At 42.0% G+C, this 12,573-nt stretch overlaps 1 protein-coding gene across 1 annotated transcript in view; it reads left to right on the forward strand.

Moving 5' to 3' along the window:
• SLC67A1 (solute carrier family 67 member 1) overlaps positions 1–12,573 on the forward strand; it is a 95,436-nt gene that overhangs the window by 48,938 nt on the left and 33,925 nt on the right. Inside the window, exon 7 of the mRNA XM_089521006.1 lies at positions 6,372–6,472. Within this exon, the coding sequence (XP_089377132.1) occupies positions 6,372–6,472 (101 nt within the window). The remainder of the gene's footprint in view (positions 1–6,371; positions 6,473–12,573) is intronic.

A 12,573-nucleotide genomic window follows, 5' to 3' on the forward strand; every position in this document is an offset into this window, starting at 1 on the left:
GAAGGGAATGCTGTGGATATAGTATATCTAGATTTCAAAGGCTTTTGACAGGGTTCCCCATGAGATTCTTGCAAACAAGCTTGTAAAATGTGGGCTAGACAAGGCAACTGTTACATGGATTTGTAATTGGTTGACCGGACGAACCCAAAGGGTGCTCAATAATGGCTCCTTTTCATCCTGGAGAAAAGTGACCAGCTCTGTCCTGGGCCCAGTGCTATTCAACATCTTTATCAATGACTTGGATGACAAAATTGGACGCATAATTATCAAATGTGTAGATGACACCAAATGAGGAGGACAGGATCAAAATTCAAAATGACCTAGATAGATTGGAAAGCTGGGCCACAGCTAACAAAATGAATTTCAAGAAAGAGAAATGTAAGGTACTGCACTTAGGGTGGAAAAATGAAATGCACAGATATAGGATGGGGGACACCTGGCTGAATGAAACTACGTGTGAAAGGGATCTAGGAGTCCAAGTAGACCACAAATTGAACATGAGTCAACAGTGCGATGCGACAGCTAACAAGGCCAATGCGATTTTAGGCTGCATCAATAGAAGTATAGTGTCTAGATCAAGAGAAATAATAATGACACTATATTCTGCTCTGGTCATGCCCTCCCTGGAATATTGTGTCCAGTTCTGGGCACTACAATTAAAAAAAGGACATTGAGAAACTGGAGCGTGTCCAAAGGAGGGCGACAAAAATGGTGAAGGGTCTGGAAACCATGTCCTATGAGGAACGATTTAGGGAGCTGGGGATGCTTAGCCTGGAGAAAAGAAAGTTAAGAGGTGATATGATAGCCCTGTTTAAATACTTGAAGAGATGTCATATTGAAGAGGGAGCAAGCTTGTTTTCTGCTGCTACAGAGAACATGACCCGGAAGAATGGGTGCAAGTTACAGGAAAAGAGATTCTACCTCAACATTAGGAGGAACTTCCTGACAGTAAGAGCTGTCTGACAGTGGAACACACTCCCTTATAGAATTACTATATTATGTAGTTCTATAAGGAATTTTTTTCAGAAATATGGGATTTATAATATTGTACTTTGATTTAGTAGAGGTAACATCGAAGATTCGGAAGTATTCTGTATATGATTCAAATAAGTATTGAATAATCTTAGTTCTGTGATGTATTGTATTGTTTTAATGTATGTATATTGTATAATGTATATGTATGTGTTTGTTTCCATTTGTATTGTCTTGTTGACGTCTGGTATTTAATAAAATTAAAAAAAATTTAAAAAGAGAGAGATTCCACCTCAACATTAGGAGGAACTTCCTGACAGTAAGAGCTGTCTGACAGTAGAACACACTCCCTCGGAGTGTAGTGGAGTCTCCTTCTTTGGAGGTCTTTAAGCAGAGGCTGGATGGCCATCTGCCGGGGATGCTTTGATTGAGATTTCCTGCATGGCAGGGGGGTTGGACTGGATGGTCCTTGTGGTCTCTTCCAACTCTACGATTCTATGATTCTATGATTCTAAGGGATCTTGTAGCACTTTGAAATTATCTGAAATAATGAAGCTGGTAGCATGAACTTTCATAGACTTGAGCTACATGCATCTGATGAAGTAGGCTCAAGTCTACGAAAGCTCCTACTACTAGCTTCATTCTTTCAGTTAGTCTCAAAGGTGCTACAAGATCGCTTTGTATGTTGATCATCTAAGCAGGCATAAATGTCAGGAAAAAGCAACATGGGATATATAGTCACAAGAAATATAATATGTATATGAATGTATTTGAAAGTAACATGACACAGCAAAAGCTATTGAAATGGCACATAGGTGTTGCATATAATGTAATTAGAAGTTCCTAAAAGCCAAGGACACATGTGGCAAGGACAAAGTGAAAAGGTGCAAATTGATATCACCTGAAAGTCATTGAGTGGACAGCAATGTATGATGCAATGTGAGGTAAAGATTGAGCCAAGTATGATGTCAATCATAATGTATGTACACGCCCAGGAGGTGGCAACTGTATAATGAATGGAGAGACAAATGCCTATATAAGCAATAATGTATGGCAATATTTTTTGTGGGTATTGAGGAGTATAGTAGTGTGAGTTTTGTGAGTAGTGAATTGTTTTGTGCATAGTGTATATGTTAGAATAAAAGTAGATCTTTTATAGAAGACTACTGTGTTGACTGGTGTCTTGAGAGCTGAACAAGAACCAGCAGACTCCAGAGAAGATTGGAAAACATCTTCAGCCAATTCTCAGAGCTACTGGTCAAACTGGTTGTTCTTCCGCTGACCAGGGGGGTGAGAGTGAAAGCCAGGAGAAGAGCTGCAACTCCCATCATCCCTAACAAGAAATATGTCTGTATATTTTCTGTTCCAGACTTTGCAGAAGGAAGCATTCAGTTCCTATTCCAGAAGGCCCCCACAGCAGTGTGCAGCGATAACCAGGAGGCTGCCAGGTGCAGCTCCTTCTTCCCAGCCACTGATTGATGGTGCAGATGTAGCCAGATTCATTCAGGCTGTTCTATAATAATAATAATAATAATAATAATACTTTTATTTATATCCCTCTTTTCTGTGACAGGACAATCAAAGCGGCTTACAACACTTTAAAATCCACATTTACAAATTTATATCCCAAATTCCCCCCCTTAAAACAGGATCTAACAAGTTACAATTAAAACATCTGTTAAAAACACAATAAAAAAATACAGCGAGGACAGAGTGGTGGGCTGATACATGATGTGGGGGGCAGTCATTCTGTGGCCATTCTTCAACACAGAGGGAAGGAGCAGTGGCCTTATACAGTAGTAGAGGCATTAGAAAAGACAATACTGCTTAGTAAGGTATAAAAGGTAAAAGGTAAAAGTAGTCCCTTGACATAAATGCCTAGTCGTAACCAACTGTACAGAGCAGTGCTCATCTCCATTTTGAAGCCAGAGAGCCAGTGTTGTCCGAGGACTGCTCTGGTGGTCCTGTGGCCAACATGACTGTACCGAACGCAGTTACCTTCCCACTGAGAAGTGCTACCTATCTATCTACTTGCATTTGCATGCTTTTGAACTGCTAGGTTGGCAGAAGCTGGGACTAGTGACAGGAGCTCACCCCATCATGCATAAGGCATGATGATAAGGTGTAAGGCATTAGGAAAAGAGGAAGTCTAACTTCCAGACTCAGTCAGAAAAGCCATAGCTATGAGTCTGCAAGACCTGAGCAGGGTGGTTGAAGACAGAGAGACTTGGAGATTTCTCATTCATAGGGTCCCCATAAGTCAAAGTCAACTTGATGGCAGTTAGCAACAACAACAAAGAGGCTGGTTCTCTCTCCCCCTTTGCCCAATAAGCCTAGATGTGCCCATGTGGCAAATCAGTGGCCAAAGAGACAGAAGTGCACCTGGCAGCACCCTGGTTTTTATTTTTCATGGGGGAGGCTAACATCCTCTGCCACCTTTAAGTACACTGACTTTTTCTCCATCAACATGATGCAGAACATGGCCTCAGTATACATGACATGAGGCAGAAGAGATACAGCTTCCTCTCTTAGTTACTGCTCTGTTCTCTCGGGTTTCTATATTGCTGTGGGTGTCTTGTGGAGTTCTTGCAATCATAATCCTGTGCTTTGTGATTAGAAGGCAAAAGGACCAGTGCATTTTGAGTGTAATAGATATGCTTCAATGTAATATTGCATATTTTGCTAGCATGGTGTTACACCTGCATTAGGGTCAGGAGGAGAAGGACCTTGATGGAACCTGTGGGTTTGGAGCAAACTACAGCTTCAAATAAGTTGAGGGGGATTTTCCATGAGGATAATATCGTATTGGCACGCTCAGTCCAGATCAGGGTGGCATGGCAGCTTTTTATTAATAAATAGACCTGGAGGGAAATACTAAGCACAGGATTTAAACACTCCATTAAAGTAATGTGTACTTTGACACCCTACCCAAATATATTCTACAATCTGCAACCCTCAACGCATTTACTAGGGAGTGAGCCCCACTGAATCTATTGGGATTTACATCTGAATAAAGATGTATAGCAAATTAATTACCTCATTTCTTCTGAACCTGCCTCTCTTCTGTGAGATTTCTATTACCCTTCTGATCTGTGGCTGTAAGAATAAGATATGAGATTGCAGCCTGATGTGCTTTAGCTGCTCTCCATTCATTCATACCTCAGTATTGGAGGCACAACCTGCAAACAAATGTTCCTCCACATTTTCATCTCCCTTGTCCAAATATATAATTATACTCGGTAATGGACACAAGGGTGAGGCTTAAATTAGGGTGTTGCCTTTATTTGTATTATTAGCATGGTTGTAATGTACATAGAGATACAGTCCTCTCATTTATGGTATTCTTGTCTAAACAAATGCATTTGAGAAATCCTGAATCTATTCAACACAAAAGTTTGCAATCCTGTGTGAACCTCATTGAGCTCAGTGGTTCTTATTTTAGAGAAAATGTGGGTAGGACTTTTCCTGTTCATGAAATATCTGGAGTTCATCAATAGTACAGTATTTGTCAGAAATAATCCAATTTGGAAGCACTGGCCATTTAAATCAACAGGTTAGCTACCCAAAAGCATAAAATGGTCCAAAGTGTTTTGTTTTATTTTCTTTTGCTTTTGCGTGTCAAATATATATGCTTTAGTGATGGTAACCAGGAAAATGCTGAGTCTTAAATATATTTGGGTGAAGCCAATCAAGAGACATATACAATTTTTAAAACTGTATGGCTTGTTTAGCCTTCATATTTGTCATTAATATCTTAGAAAAGGGCAATTCTGCTCATTCTCACCACAGTGAAACAATACAGGTTCACGTAGGAACATGCCAGAATCTGTAACCCAGGTAGAAAATGGCCCTACCCCTTGTGTGAACAGTTGGATAAAAGTGCTAGACAAAAGCAACAAGAGCAAGAGCCCAATAGATCAGCACAGGGTAGTCACACTTCCACAATGGCAACATCAAGTAATAAGAAAGGATTTTTGTCTGCATGAATTAGTAGGCTGTATGGGGAAAGGTACCTTCCTTAAAAAGGAATAAGAGACTTGCGGCCCCTTAACATGACCAGATTTATTTTAGTGTGAGCTTTCATGGTTTGTAGTCCACAAGGCTATTTAATATGCAAAGGAATCTTGCAGCACCTTTGCGACTAACTGAAAGATAAAGGTTGGTACCATGAGTTTTTGTAGGCTTGAGCTTTCTCAGATGCCCAAGTCTACGAAAGTACATGCTACCAACTTCTATCTTTCTGTTAGTCTCAAAGGTACTGCAAGATCCTTTTGTATATTGGTTTTACAGACTAATACAACTATATCTTTGAATTCTAAGACTATTTAATGTTATTCTAGAAAAGACTAACATGGAAATTTATCTGAAAATTTATTCAAAGCTGTACATTTTGAACCAGCTTTGAATCTGAGGGCTCATGTGTTGTAGTGATTAGATTGTTGGATCAGGACTTGGGAAAGCCAGGTTCTAGTCCACATTAAACCATGACGTTCAGTGAACCTGTCACTCTCTATCTTTAGGTGCGTTACAGACCGCCCCTTTGGGGCGGCCTGTAGGCGCTCCTCTCCCTGCCAGATCGGGGCCTCAGCTGCCAGAACGGCAGCCTCTGGGGCCCTGATCTGCTGCTTTCTAGGCCATGGGGAAGCGGCAAAAGGCCACTTCCCCGCGGCCTGGAAAGGGGTGTCCTTGGGGCTTCATGCCCCAAGGACACCCAGTGGTGGCAGGGTGTCTAAAGGCTGCGCCAGTGATGCAAATCACGGAAGGAGCTCCGTTTCGGAGCTCCTTTGTGCGCCATGAAAAGGGCGCTCTAGCCGCCCTCACATGGCACAAAGACATCACGTCCGCACTGCCCCGTTTGGAGGCGGCGTGTTCGTGACGTCATAATGGCAGCCCCCATGTGGAACGGGCGCCGCCATTTTGGACGCACCAAGCGCGTATTAGGGTTGGGGGCGTCCGGAAAGGCCGCCCCTTTCTAACCCTAGTACTCGCTCCTCACGTACTAGGATGCCTGTCTGTAATGGGCCTTAGTCACTCTTTCTCAGCCTAACCTAAATCACAAGATCATTGTGAGAAAATATTGGAGAGGAGGAGAATCATGCATGCTGCTTTGATCTTATTAGATTTAAAGCAGAATATAAATGTAATTATAAATAAATATTATTATCAATCCCTATTTGGGTGTCCAAAAGTCCTGTGTACCCCATATGTAAGGAAGGGAGCACACTAGAGTACAACCTGGGCTTCTGACTTGCATGGAAAACATCCATGAATGTAACAAGATCCTCACATTTCTCAAATGCCTGATTAGGATTTCTGTCCATTAGACAACAGCAGTAACAATAAAAAAGAGCTCTCCAGTTTCCCTTAAGCATACTATTATTTTATTTCTTTAATCTTAGGTGTGTTCCTGATGATGTTTTCCATCATATCTATTGATTTCTTTGGACTGGAAGCAGCTCAGTCTGGATATCTGATGTCCTATTGTGGGATCTTCCAAATGGTAAGGAGCAACAGCTAGTATGATACCTATGTCCAAGGTCTTTTATGGAAAACATAGGAGTGCGGATCCAGCCATATCTTCAGGAGTTCACAACAGCAGGATGAATGTGAAGTGATTCTTTTTTCAAAATAAGCTGCACCATCCTACTGTGCCTTGTTCTTTTCCAACTCTTCCTCTCCCCATGTGGCAAAACTTGAAGTGTACCTCCAGATGCTTCCATTTTTATTTTGGGGTGCTTGTGTAAACCTCATCACCCTGCAACCTGCCTGCTCTTGTTCTTAATCATATAGAAGCATGCCCATATTGAGAGACCGTCCCATTTCTCTCTTAACTCAGTGTGTAGGGTAGGGTACACTGCCCTAGTATTTGGAGAGAGTGGGGGCTGTAGAAGATATGTGAGAGGACAATTGGTACAACTCTCAACTCATGTGAGAGAAGAATCTCCTAAAGGACTACTGTCAGCCCTAAATCCTTCTATCTATTCCAAAATGACTGAGCTGTCTGCTCTAAGACAGGTTGAGTATCCCTTATCCAAAAAACCTTGATACCAGCAGTGTTTGGTATTTTGGTATTTTTATTTTATTTTATTTTATAATAGCTGTATTTGCATATGCATATTGAGGCTGGAGAGAGACTGAGGATCTGTGAAATGGTGGGAGACATGGATTTCCACCATTTCACAGTGTCTTTCTTTAGCTCCATCTCTCTCCATTCTTGCATATATAGTACTATATTAAACTACTTGTGTTGTAGCTCAGAAAGTTTATGATTTTTGAATACTTTGGATGTCAGGATTACGATAAGGGATATTTACCCTGTAAGAATATTTGGTAAAACCAACATGACAATCTGATCTTTCTTTATCCCATTACATTCTATCCCACTCTAACAAGACTGCAACTGTGTTTAAATATGGTTTTAGTATCAATCCATCAATGCATCTTAAAAATGGAGTGATATCTGCAAAAGCTCACCCTAAAATAAATCAGCTGGTCACAAAGGTGCTATTAGATTCTTGTACACACACACACACACACACACTGCCTTTTCTTTCATTTTTGCTTCCCACCCCTTTTTATGCTGAAACAGAGGCCCCATGCAGATAAGCCAAAATAAAGCTGCTTTGGGTAAGGACTGGAGCATGGCTTTGGCATGGCTTCTGAACTCTTAGGATGCATGCATCATTTAAACAGCATACCTCCAAAGTGACCCGAAGCAGCTTTATTTTGGCCTGTCTGTACAAGCCTAGAGTTACACAGCTATCTCTTTGAAATTTGTTCTCATGCCTCCTGTGGTACTGGAAATGAAAGTGTGTGATTGTGCCTTGCCAGAGACGTTTGGTAGTCCTGGACATTTAGATTAGTGGCATGGGGCTTTGTTAGCAAGATGCCAAAGCAGTGTCCAAACAATCTAGCAGCCCAAAGAAGGCTTCAAATTCCTATGTTTCCTCAGCAACAGCCTCCTATGTTCCATGGCAAAGTACTTAGGAAACTAAGGGAGTTTTAAACATGTTTGCACTTTGCATGGGAACATTCAATACAGAAAAAAAAGGGGTTTAAAAAATCCTGCCAGGTGCATGCAGGCCTTTGAGAATCCCTAAAAACATAGTTCATTGTATCTCAGCTCATGAGTACTAGAGTCTTTTTTAAAAAAGCTAAGATGTTATCATGTGATTTTTAATTTTAATTTTGCTCTCTAAATATATTTTTGGATTCAAGATTTAAAAAACTTAATGAGATTTGTCAGTTCAATATTCAGGCTAGGTCTGTATGTGAAATAGTCCAGAGATATCTGATGCAGACTGAAATAATTATAATTTCAGGGTTGTGCTGAATTAATTTATGTTAATTAATACAGCATGTGACTTTTTTTGGCTTAGGATCACATAGCTCCACATACCCTCTATTACACTGTACTGAAGATTATCAAAGAGATTATGGGGGTTAAAGAGTTGGTGAATTTCACTAGCCTGTAATTAGATGAATGCTAAGAGAGTTAGCATGGTGCAGTGGTTAGAGCATTGGACTACAACTGGAGAAAAGGGTTCGAAACCCCACTTGACCATGGAAACCCACTGGGTTTACACAGGTCACATTCTGTCAGCCTCAGAGGAAAGCAAAGGTAAAACCTCCTCTGAACAAATTTCGCAAAGAAAACCCCAGGATAAGTTCACCTCAGGGTCTCTATAAGTGAGAAATTATGTGAAGGCATACAACAACATAAGGACAAATATGCTAACAGGTATTCCTTCACAGTTTGGTGAGGAAAGAATTCTTATTATGAGGACTGTGTTAATTTCAATTGACCTTGGGTATAGAACTGATATTGTATGCCTTTTATTGGTCCTCAGAGGTTTTTTTCTGATTTTCTTGTGTTCAGAAATTCAGTCTTCATAGAAGAACCCCCCCTCCCATGTGCAGATCATTATCTTTTCAAGCATTAGTACAGAATGGTGGATGGTTTTTTTAAAAAGCAAAGCTTCGATATCCTGTTTGCTCTAAGTCTCAGTCTGTGTTTGTATGTGTGTACATTCAGAACAAAGTAGCTTGGTAACATGAAAACTCAAACAGACACACACCCATTGTGTTTCTAGAACAATAGTGAAGCATCTGCTGATGTGGGAAGAGAACTCCATTTGTTTGTCAATGAATACAGAACGCCATCATAGCACACATTCCACACTAAGAACAAAAGTGGGAGGGGTACAGATCCAGGGAAGGGTTTTTTTTAATGTTCCTCTGGAAGACTGTCCCACATCCCAGACATTATTGACTCTTTTTCAGAGGACCTTCTCTTTTCCTAAAAATGTCTTCTTCCACAGCATTTAACAATTTATCTTCATTGCTTTGGCTTTCCCTTCTAAGCAGCTTTCCTCCTGAGACTCATACTGTTTTGTCATTTTGTGGCCATTAGACACTTGCCTGTCTGAAGCATTAAACTTGTTCTCAGGCATTTGGTTTTCCAGAGCTTCTTGTTATGGCTTGGGTGAGGCTCACTGTTTCCTAAAGGGAGGAAGGAACCATGGTCTCATTATTACCATCAAGATGCAACACCTTCTCTCATTGCATACACATGCTGTGAAAATGATGTGGCTTTAGTGGTTGAAGGGGTTGGGAGATTTGTTCAGAACTGGAAACCACATAAAGAAATGTCTTATCATACGAAACCACTGAAATCTCCACTTCTGTGCATTTATTTCAACATAATGCATTTATTTCAACATAATTCTATGCATTTATTTCAACAGCCTTGTTTTCAAGCCATTAATGTGTACCATCACACTTTCCAAACTGAACTCTGCAACTGTGAAAGCTAGAAGTTATTTATTTAAAGAGATGGTGATGTTCCTTGTCCTGAATTGAATTACAGCCTCACATCTTCAGTGGAGTTAAAAAAAAAAAAGAAAAGAAATCAAAGCAGTTTGCCATGGAAATAGATAGAATAAAACCAATATCAAAAAGAATAAAAACAACACAATCCATTGAAACCTGTGTTAGGCAAGAAGGACGAAAAGAATAATAAGCAACATACGTAGGCAGTAGTGTCATTCATAGAATCATAGAGTTGGAAGAGACTGCAAGGGCCATCCAGTCCAACCTCCTGCCATGCAGGAAAACTCAATCAAAGCATCCCTGACAGATGGCCATCCGGCCTCTGCTTAAAGACCTCCAAGAAAGGAGACTCCACCACACTCCGAGGGAGTGTTTTCCACTATCGAACAGCCCTTACTGTCAGGAGGTTCCTCGTAATGTTGAGGTGGAATCTCTTTTCCTGGAGCTTGCAGCCATTGCTCTGGGTCCTAGTCTCTGGAGCAGCAGGAAACAAGTCAGCTCCTTCCTCAATATGATGTCCCTTTATATATTGAAACAGGGCTATCATATCACCCCTTAACCTTCTCTTCTTCAGGCTAAACATCCCCAGCTCCCTAAGTCGTTCCTCATAGGACATGGTTTCCAGACCCTTCACCATTTTGGTTGCCCTCCTTTGGACACACTCCAGTTTCTCTTCATCCTTTTTAAATTGTGGTGCCCAGAACTGGACACAGTATTCCAGGTGGGGCCTGACCAGAGCAGAATAGAGTGGCATTATTACTTCCCTTGATCTAGACACTATACTTCTATTGATGCAGCCTAAAATCGCATTGGCCTTGTTAGCTGCCGCATCATACTGTTGACTCATGTTCAATTTGTGTTCTACTTGGACTCCCAGATCCCTTTCACACGTAGTTTCATTCAGCCAGGTGTCCCCCATCCTATATCTGTGCATTTCATTTTTCCGCCCTAAGTGCAGTACCTTACATTTTTACATGTTGAAATTAATTTTGTTAGCCTTGGCCCAGCTTTCCAATCTAACAAGGTCATTTTGAATTCTGATCCTGTCCTCTGGGGTATTAGCTACTCCTCCTAATTTGGTGTCATCTGCAAATTTGATAAGTATGCCTCCAATTCTGTCATCCAAGTCATTGATAAAGATGTTGAATAGCACTGGGCCCAGGACAAACCCCTGTGGGACCCCACTGGTCACTACTCTCCAGGATTAAAAGGAGCCATTGTTGAGCACCCTTTGGGTTCAGCCAGCCAAGCAATTACAAATCCATGTAACAGTTACGTTGTCTAGCCCACGTTTCACTGGCTTGTTTGCAAGAATATCATGGGAAACCTTGTCAAAGGCCTTACTGAAATCAAGATATACTATATCCACAGCATTCCCTTCATCTACCAAGCTAGTAATTTTATCAAAGAAAGAGATCAGATTTGTCTGGCATGACTTGTTTCTCTGAAACCCATGTTGACTTTTTGTGATTATGGCATTCCCTTCTAGATGTTCACAGACTCTCTGTTTAATGATCTGCTCTAGAATCTTTCCAGGTATTGATGTCAGACTAACTGGATAATAATTGTTGGGATCCTCTTTTTTTCCTTTTTGAAGATGGGAACAACATTTGCCTTCCTCCAGTCTGCTGGGACTTCTCCTGTTCTCCAGGAGTTCTCAAAGATTATTGCCAATGGCTCCAATATTACATTTGCCAGTTCTTTTAATACCCTTGAATGTAGTTTATCTGGTCCTGGAGACTTATTATTATTAGCGGAGTGGACTATGCTGGGTGACATTCCAGAAGAGGAGTGCCACCTGGTCAGCCCTCCAACACTATCTGTCTGGGAATGCTGCCAACACAGACACTCACACGGCTGATAAGAGCCTGCTGGGCAAGATAAACATGCTGAGCTGCCAGGAGCAATTCTTCCTCAATGCCAAACTATGTCCAATAGAATAAGCCACTAGCCAGTCCAAAGTTCAAGATTACAGAGAGCCACACTACCAGTCCAGTCCGAGGTCAAGAGTACCAGAGGGTTGGTCAAGTGTCTGGTCTGAGGTCAAGGATTCAAAGGCAGTCAAGAGTCTAGGAAGCCAGGAGCCAGATCAGGCAGCATTCACTAAGGTGAACTAATAGTTTCTGGCAAGAGAGCTCAGTGTCTGCCAGGTGCCTTATATCAAGATCCCTTATCACAGCTGCTAGTTGCCTTTTGAGCGCTTCTCAACAATCCTCTTGGGACGCCGAAGACACACCCTTTCTGATCCCCTCTGGCTAAAGGTAGGAACCTCAGTGCTCTGCTGCTCTATGTCTCCCAAGTCTGGCATTTCTACTGGGGCAAGGTTGGGCTGCTGAGCCTCAGGATTCACTGGAGAAGACTCCATAGAGCTAGGGTCTGGCTGAGCCAAAACCACTGGAGCTGGGAGAGCAGAGCTGGGGCCTGGCAGGGCATAACTGGGACCTGGCACATCCTCAGGTTCCTCCTGCACCTGAGGAGCCGAGTCCTCCTCCTCATCCTCCAAGTCCTCCTCATGGCTGGCCATGACACTATCCCTCATGCTCTGTCCCCCCGCATGCACCGTTCTGTCCTCTTGCACGGGCATGCCACTCTGTTCCCTTCTGCATGCTGCTCCATCTCTGCATGCACATATGCCAGCCACTCTGTCCCCACCCATGCATGGGCTGCTCTGTCTCCCCCACCATGCCACAATGTCCCCACCACACATGCCACTTCCTCCCCACATGCACATGCCGCTCTGTCTAGCCCCTCATGTGTGCACCAATCTGT

The sequence above is a fragment of the Sceloporus occidentalis genome, unplaced genomic scaffold (assembly GCF_023333645.1).
Source record: "Sceloporus occidentalis isolate IW3139 unplaced genomic scaffold, rSceOcc1.0.p SCAF_4, whole genome shotgun sequence".
Taxonomy (NCBI): Eukaryota; Metazoa; Chordata; class Lepidosauria; order Squamata; family Phrynosomatidae; genus Sceloporus; species Sceloporus occidentalis.